Here is a 25,173-nt window from a genome sequence, read left to right as displayed (position 1 = left end):
AGGTGAACTTAGAATGGGCCAAAGTCTTGAAAAGTTTGTGTTCTTTTTGTTCATGTGTGTGTGGTGGGGGCGCGGGTGAGGGTAGTGCGAGCTGGGCTGGGGGTGGAGGTTAAATCACTTCCCAGTTGTTGTTCTTGTTGTTCAGTCCCTCAGACATGTCCAACTCTTTGTGACCCCATAGACCGCAGCTGCCAGGCTTCCCTGTCCTTCACCATCTCCCGGAGCTTGCTCAATCTCATGTCCATTGAGTTAGTGATGCCATCCAACCATCTCATCCTCTGTCGTCTCCTTCTCCTGGCTTCAATCTTTCCCAGCATCAGGGTCTTTTCTAATGAGTCGGCTCTTGGCATCAGGTGGCCAAAGTATTGGAGCTTTAGCTTCAGCATCAGTCCTTCCAATGAATATTCAGGATTGATTTTCCTTAGGATTGACTGGTTTGATTTCCTTGCAGTCTAAGGGACTCTCAAGAATCTTTTCCAAAACCACAGTTCAAAAGCATCAGTTCTTTGGCGCTCAGACTTCTTTATGGTCCAACGCTTACATCCATACATGACTACTGGAAAAACCATAGCTTTGACTATATGGACCTTTGTAGGCAAAGTAATGTCTCTGCTTTTTAATATGCTGTCTAGGTTTGTCATAGCTTTTCTTCCAAGGAGCAAGTGTCTTTAAATTTTGTGGCTGCAGTCACCATCTGCCGTGATTTTGGAGCACAAGAAAATTAAGTCTCTCACTGTTTCCATTGTTTCCCCATCTATTGCCCCATCACTTCCCAGAGCTGGAGCAAAATTTTATAAACAAAAAATCAAAGGGAGAAAAACACTCTAGCCATTGCTACCACAGCCTTCTACCCTCACTCCTACATTTCAACAGGGATCTCCCTGCAACTACAACAGTAAGCCTGTAAATGCTGGATTTTCTGCTCAAAGTTTGAGAAAACTTGAGCAAAGGGTGGAAAGGAAGAACTTTTAAAAATGACTTTGTATTTTGTGGCTATTGCATCTTGGCGTATAATAGACACTGATATAAAATGTTATATTGTAGTCTCATAAAGCTAGAGGGATCATTTCTATCAGGAAAAGTTGCAAAAAGAAAATAGTGGGATACAACTACTTTGCTTTTTGCTGCCAGTGAGCAGATTGGAATTCAAACTCTGAGTATTGGAAATAAAACTAATCTCCGTAACTATGATTTTTGCTATCATTTTTTTTTTTTTACTATTGGAGTTTCAAAAGAAAGGAAGACAACATGAAAAGAGAGGCAGTCTTCAGATGAAAATATACTTTTTGAGTTTAAAATGCAGTTTTTAGTTGTGAAATCAAATGTGTAATTCTTAGGCTGATATATTTTTTTTCACCCTCTTGTGCACATTTTTGACTGTTAATTTGGAATGTAAGGCACAATAAGAAGAGCCTGCGAGAGTATTGTTTGTTACTTGGGCTTGGACTTGGACCTAAACCGTGGTTGACCAGTCCTGTACCATCTCAGCTTTGCTGCTGTCTAAGAAAAGTTCTCTTGGCATCCTAAATTTACAGATTCTAATTCCGTGGATCTGACTCTCAGCTGAAACCTGATAAGGTCTGCTATAGACTATTCCCACATCAGCACCAGATGTGCTGAACTGAAAGCAGGCACAGGCTAAATGAACTCTAAATGAACTATGTGAGGTTTAAATAAATTCACACTTGGATTGTTGCAGATTTGAATCACCCTTCTTATGATCCTAAATTGCAAAACCACCCCTGATGCTGGCTGGACCATTTGAGTCAGTTGAGTTGCAGATGGCCAAGGGAAAAGTCTTATTTTCTGATGGGACTATCTGAAATTGATCCTCTGATTGGCTCTATGTTTCTAATATAAAAGCTGGTTACATTCCTAATGTGATTTCTGTGAAAGCTGCAAATTGAGGGAGGGCATATGATAGGGAATGTGACATCCTCCACCATTCCTCTCAGATCAAACTCTTGATCCTTCCTGAGCCTGCGTTCCTGCTGTTGATGATCATGTTTGACTTTCTAGATTAGTTACAGCTTAAAATAGACTGTTAGCCTGCCTCTACTTCCTTCTCCTCCCTAATACATAAACCTAAATAAGGCAGTATGTTTATTAAATGTAGCTGTCCACATAAAAAGAATGATCTTTTCTAGCCTGTTCACTGGATAATTGATCAGGGTGAAAGGAATGGGAAGTATGAAAACCCAATTTTAAAACATTTGAAAATTGAGAATTTCATCTTTTTTTTTCCTTTCATAAAGGGATTCTTTATTTTATTTTATCTTTACTTTACAATATTGTATTGGTTTTGCCATACATCAACATGAATCTGCCACAACCAATTCCTGGACATGATACATCTTTCCGATTAAGTTATTTTAACATGTTTGCCTTTGAAAATGCTTTTAAACTTCTTACATACACTCTTCTAGACAAAAGGTGTGTATGAGAGGAGAGGATGATTGTACAATTATAACTGCTAAATGGGACACACAGATTTTCTAACAGTGGAGAAAAAACACCTGAGGAGGCATGAGTGAAGGATGAGGGCATTAATGATCTTTGATTTTTAGAAATGGAAATTTTGAAATTCCTGGAAGCTTTCCTCTTCTCCTTAATAAAAGCATGTGTTGTCTTCCCTGCTGCTGAGAGTGCTTTGAATTCAAATTGACTGCTAATCCCAGAGTCAGATCTGACAGCTAACTATGAGACAGCAGGGGATGGCTCCTGCTCCTCTACCTTCCACTCAGCACCTCCCCGTGTCATCCACACTTGCAAGGCAGATGAACTGGTGCCCTGAAAAAACAAAATTGTTTGGATCCAGCTACCTTCAGAAAACAGTCCCATTGAAACCAAATTCTGAACTGCATTTTTTGGACTGGATTGGAAACACTAAGGCAGGAAGCCTCACAGTAAGAGGTTAGCCGCATTAGGGATTCTGTTAACCTAAACTGCCTAATTAATGTGTGTCCTACTTGGGATGCCCTAATGATTATAAATTATTTTTGTCCAATGATACTGCATGTTCCCTCTTGCCTTGTACTTGTCAGTGAGCCTTGACTATCCTGGCACTGCCTCAGCTCTGGAAGGCATTCAGGTCAGGCTGAGAGGTTAAAGCATCTGCCTGGAATGCGGGAGACCTGGGTTCGATCCCTGGGTTGGGAAGATCCCCTGGAGAAGGAAATGGCAACCTACTCCAGTACTCTTGTCTGGAGAATCCTATGGAGGGAGGAGCCTGGTAGGCTACAGTCCATGGGGTCGCAAAGAGTCGGACACGACTGAGCGACTTTACTTTACTTTACTTTACTTTCAGTTTACTGCCCAGGCTTGTGTTGTACCTGAATTGATGCTTCAGGTATTTTTTTTTTTAAATCTTTAATGGAAACTTAAGGAGAAAACCATCTGGCTTTTGAAGGTACTTGTTTATGGTGATGAATTTGTTTTGTCTGCTCAGTATAAGACCCCTGAAGACATAACTGAGAACAATATGGCAGGTTGGTCTCACTCTGCTGTGTCAAGTCCTTATGAAAAAGACACGTTGGACAAGAGACCAGAAGGTGGAGTTTGGAGTTTTGGTACATGCTAGGCAGAGGGTGCCTATGCTACCAGCCCCTAATAAAAACAAACACTGGACAGTGAGTCTCCAATGAGCTTCCTTAGTAGACATTTCATACATTTTGTCAAAATATGATGCTGGAGAAATTAAACATCACTGCGTAACTCCACTAGGAAGAGGACTCTTACAAGTTTGTGCCTGGTTTCCTCTGGACTTTGACCACGCACCTTTTTTCTTTGCTGATTTTGCTTTGTATCCCTTTGCTGTAATAACCCTTACCATTAGTATAGACCTATGCTGAGTCCTTTGCCAACAAAAGTCCATCTACTCAAAGCTATGGTTTTTCCAGTAGTCATGTACGGATGTGAGTCAGACTATAAAGAAAGCTGAGTGCCAAAGAAGTGATGGTTTTGAACTGTTGTGTTGGAGAAGACTCTTGAGAGTTCCTTGGACTGCAGGGAGATCAAACCAGTCGATCCTAAAGTAAATCAGTCCTGAATATTCATTGGAAGGACTGATGCTGAAGCTGAAACCCCAATATTTGGCCACCTGATGTGAAGAGCTGACTCATTGGAAAAGATCCTGATGCTGGGAAAGATTGAGGGCAGGAGGAGAAGGGGACGACAGAGGATGAGATGGTTGGGTGGCATCACAAACTCGATGAACATGAGTTTGAGCAAGCTCCAGGAGTTGGTGATGGACAGGGAAGCCTGGTGTGCTACAGTCCGTGGGGTTGCAAAGAGTCAGACATGACTGAGTGACTGAACTGAACTGATGCTGAATCCTGTGAATCACAAACATAGATGTGATCTTTGGGAATTCCCACACAATAAGAATGTTCATAGGAACTTTAAATGATAACAAAAAACTGGAGGAAAAAAATCAAATGTCTGTCAATAAGTGAATGGATAAATAACGATGCATTCATACATTGAATGCATATAGCAATGAAAAAGAATGAACTAATTCTAAGTACAACAATATGGATGAATCTTATAGACACAATGTTGAGTGAAAGAAACCAGATACAAAAACTAGATAATGTATGATGCTATTAGTATAAAGCTCAAAAATGGACGAATCATACTTACTTGTATTTGAAGTTTTAATGGTGGTTAACTTTGAGGCCTATAGGATATTAATACCTAGGAAGGGGCATAAAAGAGGCTAATGCAGGGCTAGTACTATTCTATATCCTGAGTTGGGTTGTGTGTTTCTGTGTAAAAATTCATCAGATTTTATATTTAAGGTTCATGTGTTTAACTGCATGTATATTATACTATAAGCAATTTTGAATAAAACAACCTAGCATCCATTGATGGATGAAAAGATAAACAAAATGTGTTATATGCATACAATGGAGTTTTATTCAGCGTTAAAAAAGGATAAAATTCTGACACTATAAAATAGATGAACCTTCAGACATTATTCTAAGTGGAATAGGCCAGTCACAAAAAGATACTGTATGACTCTACATATATATGAGGTATCTAGAGTAAGCAAATTCATTAAGACAGAAAGAATGGTGATTGCCAGGGACTGGGAGGAAAGGAGCCTGGGGAGTTATTGTTTAATGGTTATAGTTTCAGTTTGGGAAAATGAAAAATTTCTAAAGATGGGTGGAAGTGATAGTTGTACAACATTGCAAATGTATTTAATGTCACTGAACAGTTAAAATGGTAAATTTTATGTATGTTTTACCATAATACAATAAAAAGAAATAAAATGGAAGGAACAGTAGATAAACCTACTTGTGATGTCAATCTCAGGTAAAATGTGTGCTGTATAGAGTGGACCCTGGATTATGGCCAAAGGCGTTGATAGCTCTCTGGTTCTGTCCCTAAGAGTGAAGCAACACTAAAAAAGTGGCATATTTGTTAGGTATCATACGTAGGATAAAGAGGAGACAAAAATGAAATCCCTAAGAAGAATGGGTTATAGCCCCCCACCCCCCAAAAAAAGTGGTACTAATTCTGTTAGTACTGATATGAAAGGATATTTAATATATATTCTGGGAAAAAAGGGTTTGAGAGCTATGTGTATTGTGCTGTCCTTTATTATAAAAGGGAAAATTGTGTGTGAATAAGTGAGATATTTCCTCATAAGAGTTATTGATGTTATAATTGCCTTTTGAAAGACAAAAAGAAATGCATGCATTTAACGTAGACATCAATTATCAGATATATTCTAATTTCAGAATGCTAAACTATTAAAAAACAACATCTTATATTCAAGGAAATAAGGTGGATGTGTTTGTGAATGTGCACAGTGTGTGTACACACATGCATATGTGTGTATATACACATACAAGACATTGAGACACACATGAATATATTTATATTTTCATTAAAATTGTGCCTTACTTTTGTAGCTGATAGTTAAAGTCTTCCCTCTTTTTCCAGTTTTCAAAATAGCTCCTCTGCAAAGTAAATTTTACTCTAACGGTCCACAAAATTTCCTATCAGATATAAGAATATTAAAATATCTTGATTTTTTTTGGATAAAATGTGTTCTCCCATTGAATAAAATGTGTTAGTAGTATGCTATTGAAGGAGATCAAGATGCACTCTTATTTCACTTTTTCCAGTTTAGTTTGCCATCTTTAAACTGATGAGGTTTTTGTTCAGCTTTCTTGAAGCATAGTTTATACTGGTAAGTCTGATAATCAGAATAGCTTTCGGGGGGCGGTGCTAAGATGGCGGAGGAATAGGAAGGGGAGACCACTTTCTCCCCCACAAATTCATCAAAAGAACATTTGAACGCTAAGTAAATTCCACAAAACAACTTCTGAATGCCGGCAGAGGATATCAGGCACCCAGAAAAGCAGCCCATTGTCTTCAAAAGGAGATGTTTTATCAACGGTGCTGTATAGAAGAAGTCTTGAGACTACTGTAAAAATAAGACTGAAAATCAGAAGCAGGAGGCTTAACTCCAAACCCTGAGATACCAGAGAACTCCTGACTCCAGGGAACATTAATCGACAGGAGCTCATCAAACGCCTCCATACCTACACTGAAACCAAGCACCACCTAAGGGCCAACAAGTTCCAGAGCAAGACATACCAGGCAAATTCTCCAGCAACACAGGAACACAGCCCTGAGCTCCAATATACAGGCTGCCCAAAGTTACTCCAAAACCACTGACATCTCATAACTCATTACTGGATACTTCATTGCACTCCAGAGAGAATAAATCCAGCTCCACCCACCAGAACACCAACACAAGCTTCCCTAATCAAGAAACCTTGACAAGCCACCTGTACAACCCCACTCACAGCAAGGAAATTCCACAATAAAGAGAGCTCCACAAACTGCCAGAATACAGAAAGGCCACCCCAAACTCAGCAATATAAAGAAGATGAAGAGACAGAGGAATACCCAACAGGTAAAGGAACAGGATAAATGCCCACCAAACAAAAGAGGAAGAGATAGGGAATCTACCTGATAAAGAATTCTAAATAATGATAGTGAAAATGATCCAAAATCTTGAAAACAAAATGGAATCACAGATAAATAGCCTGGAGACAAGGATTGAGAAGATGCAAGAAAGGTTTAACAAGGACATAGAAGAAATAAAAAAGAGTCAATATATAATGAATAATGCAATAAATGAAATCAAAAACACTCTGGAGGCAACAAATAGTAGAATAACAGAGGCAGAAGATGGGATTAGTGAAGTAGAAGATAGAATGGTAGAAATAAATGAATCAGAGAGGGAAAAAGAAAACTATAAACAGAAACTATAAAACTTCTAAAGGAGAACATAGGCAAAACACTCTCCGACATAAATCACAGCAGGATCCTCTATGACCCACCTCCCAGAATATTGGAAATAAAAGCAAAAATAAACAAATGGAACCTAATTCAACTTAAAAGCTTCTGCACAACAAAGGAAACTATAAGCAGGGTGAAAAGACAGCCTTCAGAATGAGAGAAAATAATAGCAAATGAAACAACTGATAAAGAAGTAATCTCAAAAATATACAAGCAACTCCTGCTGCTCAATTCTAGAAAAATAAACGACCCAATCAAAAAATGGGCCAAAGAACTAAACAGACATTTCTCCAAAGAAGACATACAGATGGGTAACAAACACATGAAAAGATGCTCAACATCACTCATTATCAGAGAATTGCAAATCAAAACCACAATGAGGTACCATTTCACGCCAGTCAGGATGGCTGGGATCCAAAAGTCTACAAGCAATAAATGCTGGAGAGGGTGTGGAGAAAAGGGAACCATCTTACTGTTGGTGGGAATGCAAACTAGTACAGCCACTATGGAGAACAGTGTGGAGATTCCTTCAAAAACTGGAAATAGAACTGCCTTATGACCCAGCAATCCCACTTCTGGGCCTACACACCGAGGAAACCAGAATTGAAAGAGACACATGCACCCCAATGTTCATCACAGCGCTGTTTATAATAGCCAGGACATGGAAGCAACCTAGATGTCCATCAGCAGATGAATGGATAAGAAAGCGGTGGTACACGTACACAAAGAAGTATTACCCAGCCATTAAAAAGAATGCATTTGAATCAGTTCTAATGAGGTGGATGGAACTGGAGCCTATTATACAGAGTGAAGTAATCCAGAAAGAAAAACACCAATACAGTATACTAACACATATGTATGAAATTTAGAAAGATGGTAACGATAACCCTGTATGCGAGACAGCAAAAGAGACACAGATGTATAGAATAGTCTTTTGGACTCTGTGGGAGAGGGAGAGGGTGGGATGATTTGGGAGAATGACATTGAAACATGTATAATATCATATATGAAATGAATCGCCAGTCCAGGTTCAATGCATGATACTGGATGCTTGGGGCTGGTGCACTGGGAGGACCCAGAGGGATGGTACGGGGAGGGAGGAGGGAGGGGGGTTCAGGATGGGGAACACGTGTATACCTGTGGCGGATTCATGTTGATGTATGGCAAAACCAATACAATATTGTAAAGTAACTAACCTCCAATTAAAATAAATAAATTTATATTTTTAAAAAAAGAATAGCTTTTGTACTTTTCATGAGCTTTAAGGAAATTCAATGTATGAATGTTGGTAATAGCATTCTATCATTCATAGAACTATTAATTTTTATATGCATTCTTATCTCATGTAGATGATTTGACTTTTTTATAAGAGCATAATTTGTTTTAAGAACACAGATAACTACCTGTTCTTTCTCTTGGAAAGCCCATGGTGCTTATATTGGCCCTGTACATGACATGGACATTAACTTTGAGACACAGAACTTATTTTGTTCAATAAGGAAGCATAAATTAATGCAAAAAAATATTTGCTGGTAGGATTTGTGCACTGAAAATATCTTGACCATTTCTCAATTCTATATCAGGATGCAACAGTAGAATGAAACTCAGTGGAAGACCCTACAGACACATGGGTGTCCTTGGAACTTCAAAACTCTATGACATTCGGAAAACTATCTTTACCTTCACTCCACAGGTGGGTGGAATGAGCTTTGATGTGCATTGAGATGAATGAAAATAAAAGAGAAACACTATAGAAATAAAGCATTTACTGGAGTTGGGAGAAGTGTCAGAGTTCCATGGGACCTTGTACATATTAAGCTGCTTAGTAAATATTTATTGAGTTGGGCTGAATTGATGTTGCAGCAAAGAGCTATGCCAAGTAACTGTGGCTACCGAGAATAATCCTTGGTATTGCAGAAGCAGCGAGTACTCTTTGTTAAAGATTAAATATAATACTGTATCCTTTATAAACAAAATATAGTCTTTTTTGGTAATATTCAGCTACTAAATTAGATCTTCTATTTCTTTCTGAGATGGGCCCTTTTTACATGCTTAGAAATTTTTCATATCCTCTTCTAAACACAAATGTCAGTACTATTTTAGCCATGAGATACATTGTTTATTAACATGATGTTTATTACCCATATTACAGTAGCAAGCCTTATTATATATGTGTATAGGAGTAGAAACTATTTTCTGGAAAGAAAGATTCAGTTCCCCATTTGTTATCTTACATCTGAAATAGTGCACTGAAGTACAGATGAAAGAATAATGGACCAGAAATTCTATCTCTGATTTTGCCATTTGCTAGTCATATAACTTTGCTAATCTACTCAGTGTCTCTTGGCCTTACTTTTTGTCTATTGAAAAGGAGAAAAGCCCTCACTGGGTTGTTAGAACTAAATAAAATCATGTGCTTGAAAACAATTTGTCAACTATAGCACACTAAAAATATCCAAGACAACTATATGTACTAATAGGCCACCAGATACTTTGGGAAGAATTAGGCATTAAATTTCGAGGTATTGTTGCCTCTGTGATATCTTATACACCTTTATGAATATATGAGTATTTTAAAATATTATTTGATAGTTATGAGATTAATTATTCTAAACCATTATTTTTCTTTTTCTTAGTTTATAGACCAGCAACAATTCTACCTGGCTCTAGACAACAAGATGATAGTGGAAATGCTTAGAACAGACCTCTCCTATCTCTGTAGCCGCTGGAGAATGACAGGCCAGCCCACCATCACCTTCCCCATCTCACACAGCATGCTTGGTAAGGTTGCATGAGGCAAGGAATGAATGTCTTCTTGGAATAAGTTGTGTGATTAGCCCTTCAAAATCATAGTCACTGGAAAGCTGCTTTTTGTCATTTATTCTTTCAGCAGTTTATTAAGCTTTTGTTTTGTACCGGGCACTTTTCAAAGCACTAGGCATACATGGGGTGAATAAGGTAGATGAGGTTTCTGCTCTTATGGAGCTTATGTTTTTGAATAAATATGTAACAAAAAAATAATTCACAAGAATATTTCAGGTGGTTTGAGAGCTATAATCCAAGATATGTAATAGAATAACTTGTTTGGGGCTACTTTAGATAATTGGTTTCTAGGCCAGTTTACAGAAAGTTTATTAATAAAACTCATTTTAAAGACAATCTCACTCTAGTGGAGCATCAAGGCTTTATAGATAAATTCCCAGACTTTTCTTTCCAAGGCTTGTCTAACTGAAGAAATAAATCTAGCAGAGAAAAGTAAAAAGGCTTTCAGTCTATCTTTTCTTTATTAGCTGGGCTTCCTGGCATTGCTTACTTGAAACTGAGTGAGAGGTTTATTGTTCTCTAAGTTCCTGAAGGACTAGAGCCAATACTGAAGCACTGTTTCCTTTCTGTATCTCTGCTATTGCTTCCAAAAGCCTGTTTGTACTGCCAAAGTACATAGAATTTCTTTTCATTAGAGAAGAATCCTTTGTCATAAGTCATTCAAAGTCCAGGCAGACTTAGGGATTTTGATCACATCTCTAAAGTGCTTCAAAAGCACTGGAGTTGAGGAAGTAGGGTAGTCTTTCTTCTTTATATAAGACAATTATCAAATACCCAGTTAATAACTACTGTGTTTGCAGAACTATCTTCAGAAAAGTATAAAGTCTAATTGGAGAGGCAAAGCTAATTCACAAAAATAATAGAAAACAATTCAAGACAGTATATAAAGAATTACTAAACCATTAGATTAGTATTGTATACTGACAGTGATCACATTGTTAATAAAAATTTATTTACTAGGTGGGACTTATTCAGGCTTTTTGGGATGTGTGGTATTCATATGGAAGGAGAAAAGAAGTAAAGGCACTTTAGGTGAGGGAAGAAAAATACCATGGGTGAAGCTGAGAGGCAGGGATGCACGTGACTTGTGAGTGGACGGTAAAGAAGCCAAGATGAATAGAGAGGAGCTTGCATGTTGGGATATGTGAAGTGAAAGTCACTCAGTCATATCCGACTCTTTGCAACCGCATGGACTATACAGTCCATGGAATTCTCCAGGCCAAAATATTGGCGTGTGTAGCCTTTCCTTTCTCCAGGGGATCTTCCCAACCCAGTGATTGAGGCCAGGTCTCCTGCATTGCAGGTGGAATATTTACCAGCTGAGCCACAAGGGAAGCCCATGTTGGGGTATAAGTATCAACAAAGTTGGGCAAGTAAGGTAGGGTCAGATTATGAAGACCTTAAAGAGATGGGAATACCAGACCACCTGACCTGCCTCCTGAGAAATCTGTATGCAGGTCAAGAAGCAACAGTTAGAACCAGATGTGGAACGACAGACTGGTTCCAAATTGGGAAAGGAGTACAGCAAGGCTGTACATTGTCGTGCTTATTTAACTTATATGCAGAGTACATCATGCGAATAACCTGCCTGGATGAAGCACAAGCTGGAATCAAGATTGCAGGGAAAAATATCAATAACCTCAGATATGCAGATACACCACCCTTATGGCAGAAAGTGAAGGGGAACTAAAGAGCCTCTTAATGAAAGTGAAAGAGGAGAGTGAAAAAGCCAGCTTAAAACTCAACATTCAAAAAGCTAAGATTTTGGCATCAGGTCCCATCATTTCATGGCAAATAGATGATGAAACAATAGAAACAGTGGCAGACTTTATTTTCTTGGGCTCCAAAATCACTGCATATGGTGGCTGCAGCCATGAAATTAAAAGATGCTTGCTCCTTGGAAGAAAAGCTATGACAAACCTAGACAACATATTAAAAAGCAGAGACATTTCTTTACTGACAAAGATCTGTATAGTCAAGCCCTTGGTTTCTCCAGTAGTCATGTCTGGATGTGAGAGTTGGATCATAAAGAAAGCTGAGCACTGAAGAATTGATGGTTTTGAACTGTGCTGTTGGAGAAGACTCTTGAGAGTCGCTTAGACAGCAAGGAGATCCAACCAGTCCATCCTAAGAGAAATCAGTCCTGAATATTCATTGGAAGGACTGATGTTGAAGCTGAAACTCCAATACGTTGGCCACCTGATGGGAAGAACTGACTCATTTGAAAAGACCCTGATGCTGGGAAAGATTGAAGGTGGGAGGATAAGGGGACAACAAAGGATAGATGGTTGGATGGCATCACTGACTCAGTGGACATAAGTTTGAATAAGCTCTGGGAGTTGGTGATGGACAGGGAGGCCTGGCGTGCTGTGGTCCATGGGGTTGCAAAGAGTCAGACATGACTGCATGACTGGACTGAACTGAACTGAATCATAATGTCACAGATCAATTACACAAAAATAATTAAAGATATAGAAAATTAACAAACTCTGTGTTTATATGAAACAGAAAGAAATCCAGAAATCAGAACATACAAAGAATGTTTATTTTTTAAAGTATAAATAATATAGATGATTTTGCCAGACATAGGCCATAAAACTAATTAAAACAAAACAATTTCTAAGAAACCTGACCATGAAGGAATTAAAATTTTTGCAAATAATCCTTCAATTAGAGAGGAAATTAAAAAAAAAGAAAAAGAAATACAGAGGAAATCCAAGTTAAAATTATTTAGTGTTTTAAAATGAAAAATGGTACCACTACTTATCAAAACTTGAGATTTGGTCAAAGTAATATTTAGAAATTTTCATTTTCTTGAATATTTTCACTTTCAAAAAACAAAGTTCTGTTTCCAGACAAAAAGGAATAGACACACTTTTCCCTATTCTTCCTGCTATGTATAGCTAAAGTTCAGGACATTACTATAATACAAACATAAGAAGACTTGGAAAGTTGGAAAAAAGAAAGAAGACTTTGAACTTAAGAAATGACACAACAGTGAATTTCCTGGGTTTTCCTTCTGCCTCATATATTGTGGATTGGATGCTGGAGAAGTTATCATCCCAGAAACACAAATGGGTACAAATTTTAGAAGTTCCAGGAAAAACTTTCTCCCTTTAGCCCAAAGAATAGGGAAAGGGCAGCCTAGCCAGACAGAAAGCTTCTAGACAATTAAATGTTCTAATCCATCCAAATGACAAGCAAAAAAACTACACCCCATTCCCATCACTGTCAGCAAGGCTAGGTGGAGAACCTAGACTATTGCCTTCACACAGCTGTGAAGAGGCACACCTCCCTCCTTAAGGACTGTATCTGAGACATACTTGTGGGGAGCTCAGACTTTCATCGTTAGTGAACAGTAGAGGAACCTCTTCCACACCCACCTAGCAGTAACAAGGCAATGTTCCCTTAACTGCTGCCCAGTATCAGAGAAGACTTGCTGAATCTGAAGATTCAATAAGATCCAGAATCTCATAAGATGATACCCCAAAATTCCAGAATACAATAGAAAATCATTCATACCAATGCCCAGGAAAATCTCAACTTCAATGAGAAAAGATGATCAACAGACACCAATACCAAGATCACAAAGATGTTAAAATTATGAGAAAGATTGTAAGGCAGTCATCATAAAAAAATTTACCAAGCAATTGGTGGTGGTGGTTAGTCACTAAGTCATATCTGACTCTTGCGACCCTATGGACTATAACCCTCCAGGCTTCTCTGTCCATGGGATTCTCCAGGCAAGAATACTAGAGTGGGTTGTCATTTCCTTCTCCAACCAAGCAATTGCAACCACACTTTAAACCTGAAAGTAGAAAGTCTCAGCAAAGAAATAGAAATGCTCAGTGAAGAAATTGAAGAGATAACCAAATGAAAGTTTTAGAACTGAAAACTACAACTGAAATGAAAAGCTCACTGGATAGGCTTAGTAGAAGAATGAATAGATTGAACTTGAAGACAGAAGTGAACAAGAGTAAAATTAAACTGAAGAAATGTAACAGAGCCTCAGAGACCTATGGGACTAACATTCATATTATGAAACATCTAACATTCATGTTATGAGTTTCAGAAGGAAAGGAAAAAGAATATAAGGCTGAAAAAAAGTATCCCAGCTAATATGGCTGAAAAAAATGCAAAAGGCATAAACCTGCAAATTCGAAAAGCTGAGAGAGTCCCAAACAGTATAAACTCAAAGAAATCGATGCCAGAACATAATGATCAAACTCCTGAAAATTAAAGAAAAAGAAAAAAACTGGAAAGCAGTAAGACAAATGATACCTCACCTATATGGAAAAACAATTAGAATGACAGCAGATTTCACCAAAATCCATGGAGAACAGAGGGAACTGACATAATATTTTTTCAAGTGCTTAAAGGAAAGAATTATAAACTAAGAATTCTGTATCCAATAAAAATGTACTTGAAGAATAAAGGGGAAAAATAGACACTCTCGGGTGAAACTAAATTTCTTTGAAGGGGATCTGCTTTAAAAGAAAGGCTTAAAGGAAGTTCTTTAAATGAAAAGGAAATAATACAAGATAAAATATTGGAACATCAAGCAAGAAAAAGAACAGTGGAAAGAGTAAGAATACAGATAAATACAATAAAGTTTCTCCCCTTCAGTTTTCTAAATTATGTTTGACATTTGAAGCAAAAAATATAACACTGATGTGGTTCTCAGAGTTGTAGAGGAGATCTTCAATGAGATTATATATTGTTTCTATTTCTTCTTTTCTTTTTATTTATTTTCTGGAGGATAATTGGTTTACAGTGTTGTGGTCCTCTCTGCTGTACATCAATGCAAATCAGTCATAATTTTGTATATATGTGTATATATCCCTGATTTTATATATATATATTTATATATCAATAAATATATATATATATCCCTTCCCTCTTAAACTTCCCTCCCTCCCCCATTCCATCCCTCTAGATTATCACAGAGTGCCAGGCTCTAATGCAATTATATTATAGATTGGGGGAGGTAAGGGACTGAAAAGGAAAAAAAGTTTTTACACATCATTTTAACTAGTAAAATGTTCACACTAATAGTGAGATATATATATATATAATCTATGTTTGTATATACATATATAATGTATATTTGAATGAAAACCACAATCACAGAAAAATAACCAATCTGATCACATGGACGAAAGCCTTGTCTAACTCAATGAACTGTGAACCATGCCATGTAGGGCCACCCAAGAGGGACAGGTCATCATGGTGGAGAGTTCTGACAAAATGAGGTCCACTGGAGAAGGGAATGGCAAACTACTTCAGTATTCTTGTATTGAGAACCCCATAACAGTATGAAACAGCAAGAAAATAGGAGGCTGAAAGATGAAGTCCCCAGCTCGGTAGTGCCCAATATGCTACTGGAGATCAGTGGAGAACTAACTCCAGAAAGAATGAAGAGATGGAGCCAAAGCAAAAACAACATCCAGTTGTGGATGTGACTGGTGATGGAAGTAAAGTCAGATGCAGTAAAGAGCAATATTGCATAGGAACCTGGAATGTTAGGTCCATGAATCAAGGCAAATTGGAAGTGGTCAAACAGGAGATGGCAAGAGTAAACATCGACATTTTAGGAATCAGTGAACTAAAATGGACTGGAATGGGTGAATTTAACTCAGATAACCATTATATCTACTACGGTGGGCAGGAATCCCTTAGAAGAAACAAAGTAGCCCTCATAGTCAACAAAAGAGTTCAAAATGCAGTACTTGGTGCAATCTCAAAAACAACAGAATGATCTCTGTTCTTTCCAAGGCAAACCATTCAATATCACAGTTATCCAAGTCTATGCCCCAACCAGTAACACTGAAGAAGCTGAAATTGAACGGTTTTATGAAAACCTACAAGACCTTTTAGAACTAACACCCAAAAAAGATATCCTTTCATTATAGGGGACTGGAATGCAAAAGTAGGAAGTCAAGAAACACCTGGAGTAACAGGCAAATTTGGCCTTGGAGTACAGGATGAAGCAGGGCAAAAACTAATACAGTTTTGCAAGAAAATGCACTGGTCATAGCAAACACCCTCTTCCAACAACACAAGAGAAGACCCTACACATGGACATCACCAGATGGTCAACACCGAAATCACATTGATTATATTCTTTGCAGCCAAAGATGGAGAAGCTCTATACAGTCAACAAAAACAAGACCAGGAGCTGACTGTGGCTCAGATCATGAACTCCTTATTACCAAATTCAGACTCAAATTGAAGAAAGTAGGGAAAACCACTAGACCATTCAGGTATGACCTAAATCAAATCCCTTATGATTATACAGTGGAAGTGAGAAATAGATTTAAGGGCCTAGATCTGATAGATAGAGTGCCTGATGAACTATGGCGTGAGGTTGGTGACATTGTACAGGAGACAGGGATCAAGACCATCCCCATGGAAAAGAAATGCAAAAAAGCAGATGGCTGTCTGGGGAGGCCTTACAAATAGCTGTGAAAAGAAGAGAGGAGAAAAGCAAAGGAGAAAAGGAAAGATATAAGCATCTGAATGCAGAGTTCCAAAGAATAGCAAGAAGAGATAAGAAAGCCTTCTTCAGCGATCAATGCAAAGAAATAGAGGAAAAGAATGGGAAAGACTAGAGATCTCTTCAAGAAAATTAAAGATACCAAGGGAACATTTCATGCAAAGATGGGCTCGATAAAGGACAGAAATGGTCTGGACCTAACAGAAGCAGAAGATATTAAGAAGAGGTGGCAAGAATACACAGAACAACTGTACAAACAAGATCTTCACGACCCAGATAATCATGAAGGTGTGATCACTCACCTAAAGCCAGACATCCTGGAATGTGAAGTCAAGTGGGCCTTAGAAAGCATCGCTACAAACAAAGCTAGTGGAGGTGATGGAATTCCAGTTGAGCTGTTTCAAATCCTGAAAGATGATGCTGTGAAAGTGCTGCACTCAATATGCCAGCAAATTTGGAAAACTCAGCAGTGGCCACAGGACTGGAAAAGGTCAGTTTTCATTCCAATCCCAAAGAAAGGCAATGCCAAAGAATGCTCAAACTACCACACAATTGCACTCATCTCACACACTAGTAAAGTAATGCTCAAAATTCTCCAAGCCAGGCTTCAGCAATACGTGAACCATGAACTTCCTGATGTTCAAGCTGGTTTTAGAAGAGGCAGAGGAACCAGAGATCAAATTGCCAACATCTGCTGGATCATGGAAAAAGCAAGAGAGTCCCAGAAAAACATCTATTTCTGCTTTATTGACTATGCCAAAGTCTTTGACTGTGTGGATCACAATAAACTGTGGAAAATTCTTCAAGAGATGGGAATACCAGACCACCTGACCTGCCTCTTGAGAAATCTGTATGCAGGTCAGGAAGCAACAGTTAGAACTGGACATGGAACAGCAGACTGGTTCCAAATAGGAAAAGGAGTCCGTCAAGGCTGTATATTGTCACCCTGTTTATTTAACTTATATGCAGAGTACATCATGAGAAATGCTGGACTGGAAGAAACACAAGCTGGAATCAAGATTGCCAGGAGAAATATCAATAACCTCAGATATGCAGATGACACCACCCTTATGGCAGAAAGTGAAGAGGAACTAAAAAGCCTCTTGATGAAAGTGAAAGAGGAGAGTGAAAATGTTGGCTTCAAGCTCAACATTCAGAAAACGAAGATCATGGCATCTGGTCCCATTACTTCATGGGAAATAGATGGGTAAACAGTGGAAACAATGTCAGACTTTATTTTGGGGGCTCCAAAATCACTACAGATAGTGATTGCAGCCGTGAAATTAAAAGACGCTTACTCCTTGGAAGAAAGTTATGACCAACTTAGATAGTATATTCAAAAGCAGAGACATTACTTTGCCGACTAAGGTCCGTCTAGTAAAGGCTATGGTTTTTCCTGTGGTCATGTATGGATGTGAGAGTTGGACTGTGAAGAAGTCTGAGCACCGAAGAATTGATGCTTTTGGACTCTGGTGTTGGAGAAGACTCTTGAGAGTCCCTTGGACTGCAAAGAGATCCAACCAGTCCATTCTGAAGGAGATCAACCCTGGGATTTCTTTGGAAGGAATGATGCTAAAGCTGAAACTCCAGTACTTTGGCCATCTCATGTGAAGAGTTGACTCACTGGAAAAGACTCTGATGCTGGGAGGGATTGGGGGCAGAAGGAGAAGGGGACAACAGAGGATGAGATGGCTGGATGGCATCACGGACTCGTTGGACGTGAGTCTGAGTGAACTCCGGGAGCTGGTGATGGACAGGGAGGCCTGGCGTGCTGCGATTCATGCAATTGCAAAGAGTCGGACACGACTGAGTGATTCAACTGAACTGATGAAGACCTACAAGACCTTCTAGAATTAATACCCCCAAAAGATGTCCTTTTCAATATAGGGGACTAGAATGCAAAAGTAGGAAGTCAAGAAATACCTGGAGTAACAGGCAAATTTGGCCTTGGAATACGAAATGAAGCAGTGTAAAGGATAACAGAGTTTTGCCAGGAGAATGCACTGGTCATAGCAAACATCCTCTTCCAACAACACAAGAGAAGACTCTACACATGGACATCACCAGATGGTCAATACCAAAATCAGATTGATTATATTCTTTGCAGCCAAAGCTGCAGAAGCTCTATACAGTCAGCAAAAGTAAGACTGGGAGCTGACTGTGGCTCAGATCATGAAGTCCTTATAGCCAAATTCAGACTTAAATTGAAGAAAGTAGGGAAAACCACTAGACCATTCAGATATGACCTAAATGAAATTCCTTATGATTATACAGTGATAGTGACATATAGATTCAAGGGATTACATCTGATAGACAGAATACCTGAACAACTGTCAATGGAGGTTCATGACATTATACAGGAGGCAGTGATCAAGAGCATCCCCAAGAAAAATAAATACAGAAAGGTAAAGATGGTTGTCTTAGGAGGCCTTACAAATAGCTGTGAAAAGAAGAGAAATGAAAGGCAAAGGAGAAAAGAAAAGCTATACCCATTTGAATGCAGAGTTCCAAAGAGTAGCAAGGAGAGATAAGAAAGCCTTCCTCAGTGATCAATGCAAAGAGATAGAGGAAAACAATAGAATGAGAAAATTAGAGATACCAAGGGAACATTTCATGCAAAAATGGGCACAATAAAGCACAGAAATAGTATGGACCTAACAGAAGCAGAAGATATTAGGAAGAGTTGGCAAGAATACACAGAACTATACAAAAAAAGATCTTCATGACCCAGATAATCACGATTGTGTGGTCACTTACCTAGAGCCAGACATCCTGGAATGCAAAGTCAAGTGGGTCTTAGGAAGCATCACTGTGAACAAAACTAGTGGACATGATGGAATTCCAGTTGAGCTATTTCAAATCCTAAAAGATGATGCTGTGAAAGTGCTGCTCTCAATATGACAGCAAATTTGGAAAACTCAGCAGTGGCCACAGGACTGGAAAAGGTCAGTTTTCTTTCTAATCCCAAAGAATATTCAAAACACAATTGCACTCATCTCACATGCTAGCAAGGTAATGATCAAAATTCTCCAAGCCAGGCTTCAACAGTACGTGAATGTTAACTTCCAGATGTTCACATTGGATTTAGAAAAGGCAAAGGAATCAGAGATCAAATTGCCAACATCTTTTGGATCACTGAAACAGCAAGAGAGTTCCAGAAAAACATCTACTTCTGCTTTATTTTCTATGCCAAACCGTTTGACTGTGTGGATCACAATAAACTGTGGAAAATTCTGAAAGAGATGGGAATACCAGACCATCTGACCTGCCTCCTGAGAAATCTGTATGCAGGTCAAGAAGCAATAGTTATAACTGGACATGGAACAACAGACTGGTTCCAAATCAGGAAAGGAGTATGTCAAGGCTGTATATTGTCACTCTGCTTATTTAACTTATATGCAGAGTACATCATGAGAAATGCCTGCCTGGATGAAGCACAAGCTGGAATCAAGATTGCCAGGAGAAATATCAATAACCTTAGATATGCAGATAACACCACCCTTATGGCAGAAAATGATGAATAACTAAAGAGCCTCTTTTTTATGTTTAATTTTTTTAATATAAATTTATTTAATTGGAGGCTAATTACTTTACAATATTGTAGTGGGTTTGCCATACATTGACATGTATCTGCCACGGGTGTGCATGTGTTCCCCATCCTGAATCTCCCTCTCACCTTCCTCCCTATCCCATTCTTCTGGGTCATCCCAGTGCACCACCCCCGAGCACCTTGTCTCATGCATTGAACCTGGACTGGCGATCCATTTCTCATACGATAATATACATGTTTCAACGCCATTCTCCCATATCATTCCACCCTCGCCCTCTCCCACAGAGTCCAATAGACTGTTGTATACATCTGTGTCTCTAAAGAGCCTCTTGATGAAAGTGAAAGAGGAGAGTGAAAAAGCTGTCTTAAAACTCAACATTCAAGAAACAAAGATCATGGGATCTGGCCCCATCACGTCATGGCAAACAGATGGAGAAACAATGGAAACAGTGAGAGACTTTATATTTTGGGGCTCCAAAATCACTGCAGTTGGTGATTGCAGCCACAAAATTTAAAGACGCTTGCTCCTCAGAAGAAAAGTTCTGACCAACCTAGACAGCATATTAAAAAGCAGAGACATTACTTTGCCCACAAAGGTCCATCTAGTCAAAGCATTGGTTTTTCTAGTAGTCATGTATGGATGTGAGTTAGACTACAAAGAAAGTGAAGTGAAGTGAAGTCAAGTCAAGTCAAGTCAAGTCAAGTCGCTCAGTCGTGTCTGACTCTTTGTGACCCCATAGACTGGGGCCTACTAGGCTCCTCTGTCCATGGGATTTTCTAGGCAATAGTACTGGAATGGATTGCCATTTCCTTCTCCAGGGGATCTTCCCAACGTAGGGCTCGAACCTGGGTCTCCTGCATTGTAGAGAGATGCTTTACCATCTGAGCCACCAGGGAAGTCCCACTATAAAGAAAGCTGAGTGCCAAAGAATTGATGCTTTGAACTGTAGTGTTGGAGAAGACTCTTGAGAGTCCCTTGGACTGCAAGGAGATCCAACCAGTCCATCCTAAAGGAAATCAGTCCCGAATATTCACTGGAAAGACCAATATTGAAGCTGAAACTCCAATACTTTGGCCACTTGATGGGAAGAACTGACTTATTTGAAAAGACCCTTATGCTGGGAATGATTGAAGGTGGGAGGAGAAGGGGACGACAGAGGATGAGATGGTTGAATGGAATCACCAACTCAATATACATGAGTTTGGGTAGACTCTGGGAGTTGGTGTTGAATAGGGAAGCCTGGTGTGGTGCAGTCCAGGGGGTTGCAAAGACCAAGCGACTGAACTGAACTGTTTTTATATATTATTTAATACCTAGAGTAACCACTAAGAAGTCTATGAAAGTGAAAATGAAAGTCGCTCAGTCATGTCTGACTCTATCGTCCATGGAATTCTCCAGGCCAGAATACTGGACTGTGTAGCCTTTCCCTTATCCCTGGGATCTTCCCAACCCAAGAATTGAGCCCAGGTCTCCCACAATGCAGGCAGATTCTTTACCAGCTGAGCCACAATAGAAGTCTATACAAGGCGATAAGGTAAAAACACTATAGATAAATCAAAATGAAGTTCTTTTGTTTTAGAAGGCAGGAAGAAGAAAATAGAACAGAGGAACAAACAAAAAAACAGTAAGTAAAAATGGCATACTTATTCCTAACATATCAATAATTACATTTACTGTAAATAGCCTAAATACACCCATTAAAAGACTGAGGTTGACAGAGTAGATTTTAAAATGACCCACATATATCTGTCTCCATGAAATTTACCTCATATGTAACAGTATAGGTAGAGACTAGAATAAAAATAGTGGAAAATATACCATGTAAAATTAATTATAAAAATTAGAAGTGGCCATATTAATATGTAATAAAGTAGACTTCAGAATAATGAGAAAAACATAGATAGTAAAATTATATTAAGAATGAGAAAGGGGGTATAGAAACAAATGGAAGAGGCTTTAAAAATTATAAAAGAATATCAAGTACAATTTTATAAATCTAGAAAAAATTGACAAGTTTTCTGAAAAAGTAAATAAGAATAAGCTTAATAAGAAATATGCATAAAATTATGTAAAAAAAATTATAAAGCTAGTGAAAAGCATAAAAGAAGATTTTAATTACCAGTGAGACATACCATGTTGCTAGATGGAAATAGTTAATATTGAAAAGATATCTGTTCTTTTTTAGAAGATGTCAATTCTTATTAAATTAATCCACAACATTGTAAAACAATTATCTTCCAATTAAAAAATTTTTTTCTAACAGCACCAAAAAATTAATTAATTACTCTATCAGTTCAGTGAATTCCAAATTAAAATAAAGAGACAAATTTTTATGAACAGGTTGAATCTGTATTGCATATGGAAGAGAAAGTATACAAGAATAACTGGATCTTAAAAAAAACTAAAAATAATGAGAGAAAATAAATCCATTAGCATTACAATAATGGTAAAGATAGCAATCCAAATAGAGGCAAAAATATAAATAAATACATTTGAGAAAATCATTCACTTAGCCTTGTACCTTACATTTTATCCAAAATTAGGTTCTTACTAGATTAAAAAGCTAAGCAACAAGAAGAAACTATAAAAGTATTAGGAGAAAGTATGATAGAATGTTTTTGAGATTTTGGACTGAAGAAGGCTATACTTTGCAAGACACAAAAAGGAAAAACTGACAAATTTTAAAACATGAAAATCTAAATCTTTTTTTTTCTAAACATTTTATACAAAACTGAAGTGTGGTTGAGGTTGAAAGGCAAATAATAAAGTAGGTGAAGTATTTGCCATTCATATGATGGAGAAAAGGGTAATAATCACAAAGCATAAACAGCCCTTGAACATCACCTGAGAAAAAGAAAAGATTCTTTAAAACATAGGAAAAGAGCTTCCCAACCCAAGCCCAGAAGAATGGCTCCTGCAAAGAAGGGTGGTGAGAAGAAGGGCCAATCCACCATCAAAAGGTGGTGACCAGAGAATACACTATCAGCATTCACTAGCACATTCATGGAGTGTATTTCAAGAAGCATGCTCCACAGACACTCAAAGAAACCTGGAAATTTGCCATGAAGGAGATGGGAACTCCAGATGTAGGCATTGACACCAGGCTCAACAAAGCTGTCTCGACCAGAGGAATAAGGAATGTCCAGTATCATATCCATGTGCACTTGTCCGGAAAATGCAATGAAGATTCACCAAATAACTTCTATGCATTGATTACCTATGTACCTGTCACCACTTTCAGAAATCTACAGTTTATATGGATGAGAACTAACCATTGCTTGTCAAATAATGTTTTCAAGAGGAGAGGATGAAGATATCAGAAGAGTAAGACATGGACATGGAACAACAGGCTGGTTCCAAATAGGAAAAGGAGTATGTCAAGGCTGTATATTGTCACCCTGCTTATTTAACTTATATGCAGAGTACATCATGAAAAATGCCTGCCTGGATGAAGCACAAGCTGGAATCAAGATTGCTGGGAGAAATATCAATAACCTCAGATATGCAGATGACACCACCCTTATGGCAGAAAGTGAAGAACTGAAGAGCCTCTTGATGAAAGCGAAAGAGAGTGAAAAGGTTGGCTTAAAACTCAACATTCAGAAAACGAAGATCATGGCATCTGGTCCCATCACTTCATGGGAAATAGATGGGGAAACAGTGGAAACAGTAGCTGACTTTATTTTTCTGGGCTCCAAAAATCACTGCAGATGGTGACTGCAGCCATGAAATTAAAAGACGCTTACTCCTTGGAAAGTTATGACCAACCTAGACAGCATATTCAAAAGCAGAGACATTACTTTGCCAACAAAGGTCCATCTAGTCAAGGCTATGGTTTTTCCAGTGGTCATGTATGGATGTGAGAGTTGGACTGTGAAGAAAGCTGAGCGCTGAAGAATTGATGCTTTTGAACTGTGGTGTTGGAGAAGACTCTTGAGAGTCCTTTGGACTGCAAGGAGATCCAACCAGTCCATCCTAAAGGAGATCGGTCCTGGGTGTTCATTGGAAGGACTGATGTGGAAGCTGAAACTCCAATACTTTGGCCACCTGATGCAAAGAGCTGACTCATTTGAAAAGACCCCGATGCTGGGAAAGATTGAGGGCAGGAGGAGAAGGTGACGACAGGATAAGATGGTTGGATGGCATCACCGACTGGATGGACATGGGTTTGGGTAGACTCTGGGAGTTGGTGATGGACAGGGAGGCCTGGTGTGTTGCGGTTCATGGGGTCACAAGGAGTCAGACATGACTGAGTGACTGAACTGAAGACATGGAGATCATCTTCCTCCCCAGAAATACATCAGCAATATATCTACATCTGGAACACCTATATAACACCTGCTGAAGCCTGGCGGAAGACCTCAGACTTCCAAAAAGGCAAGCTAGACTCCACATAAAGTAACAGGAAAAAGGCAATAGGAAAATAAAGAGACAAAGAAAATTGGAAGGGCCCTGCACCTTGGGGAGGGAGCTGTGAAGGGGGAAAAGTTTCTTACACTCAGAAACCCCTTCATAGGCAGGGTCAGGGGGAGCTTCAGAACCTCAGAGGGGAGCACAGAAACAAGTTCATGGAAGAGAAAACAGAGAGAATTTGGCACAGAGATCAGTGCCGGCCAACACTTCCCAGCCAAGAAGTTGTTTGCATGCCCACCGCAGCAATTGAGGGCTGGGTGCTGAGGCTCAGGGTTCAGGGGTCAGACCCCAGGGAGAGGACTGAGGTTGACTGCCATGAAGATACTCTGAGGTGGCTAGTATGACACAGCTGAATGAGTCCAGTGAAAAGCCTGGGTCTGCCAGAGATGCAAGACTTGATCATTGTTGCAGGGACCCTTTAACTCCACAGAACCTCTAACTCCACAAGCTCCCAGACTGCAGGACCTCGCTCTCATGAATGCCATAGGTGGGACAAGCCAGGTGCAATCTGAGACCTCAGAGGTGGGCCATGCCTACAGACCTGCCACTGCCACGGCTGGCATGAGT

General features: G+C 38.9%; 1 protein-coding gene and 1 pseudogene across 5 annotated transcripts in view; both read left to right on the top strand.

The window, feature by feature from the left end:
• Positions 1-25,173, top strand: part of PHKA1 (phosphorylase kinase regulatory subunit alpha 1) — a 175,154-nt gene that overhangs the window by 91,654 nt on the left and 58,327 nt on the right. For all 5 annotated transcript variants that reach the window (XM_018043850.1, XM_018043848.1, XM_018043847.1 and 2 more), the window contains exons 15-16: positions 8,907-9,016; positions 9,960-10,104. In XM_018043850.1, the coding sequence (XP_017899339.1) occupies positions 8,907-9,016; positions 9,960-10,104 (255 nt within the window). The remainder of the gene's footprint in view (positions 1-8,906; positions 9,017-9,959; positions 10,105-25,173) is intronic.
• On the top strand, positions 22,954-23,540 carry LOC102180473 (annotated as a pseudogene).

The sequence above is a fragment of the Capra hircus genome, assembly GCF_001704415.2.
Source record: "Capra hircus breed San Clemente chromosome X unlocalized genomic scaffold, ASM170441v1, whole genome shotgun sequence".
Lineage (NCBI taxonomy): Eukaryota > Metazoa > Chordata > Mammalia > Artiodactyla > Bovidae > Capra > Capra hircus.
The sequence above is the reverse complement of the archived record's forward strand: the minus strand, read 5'-3'. Positions and strand labels throughout refer to the sequence as shown.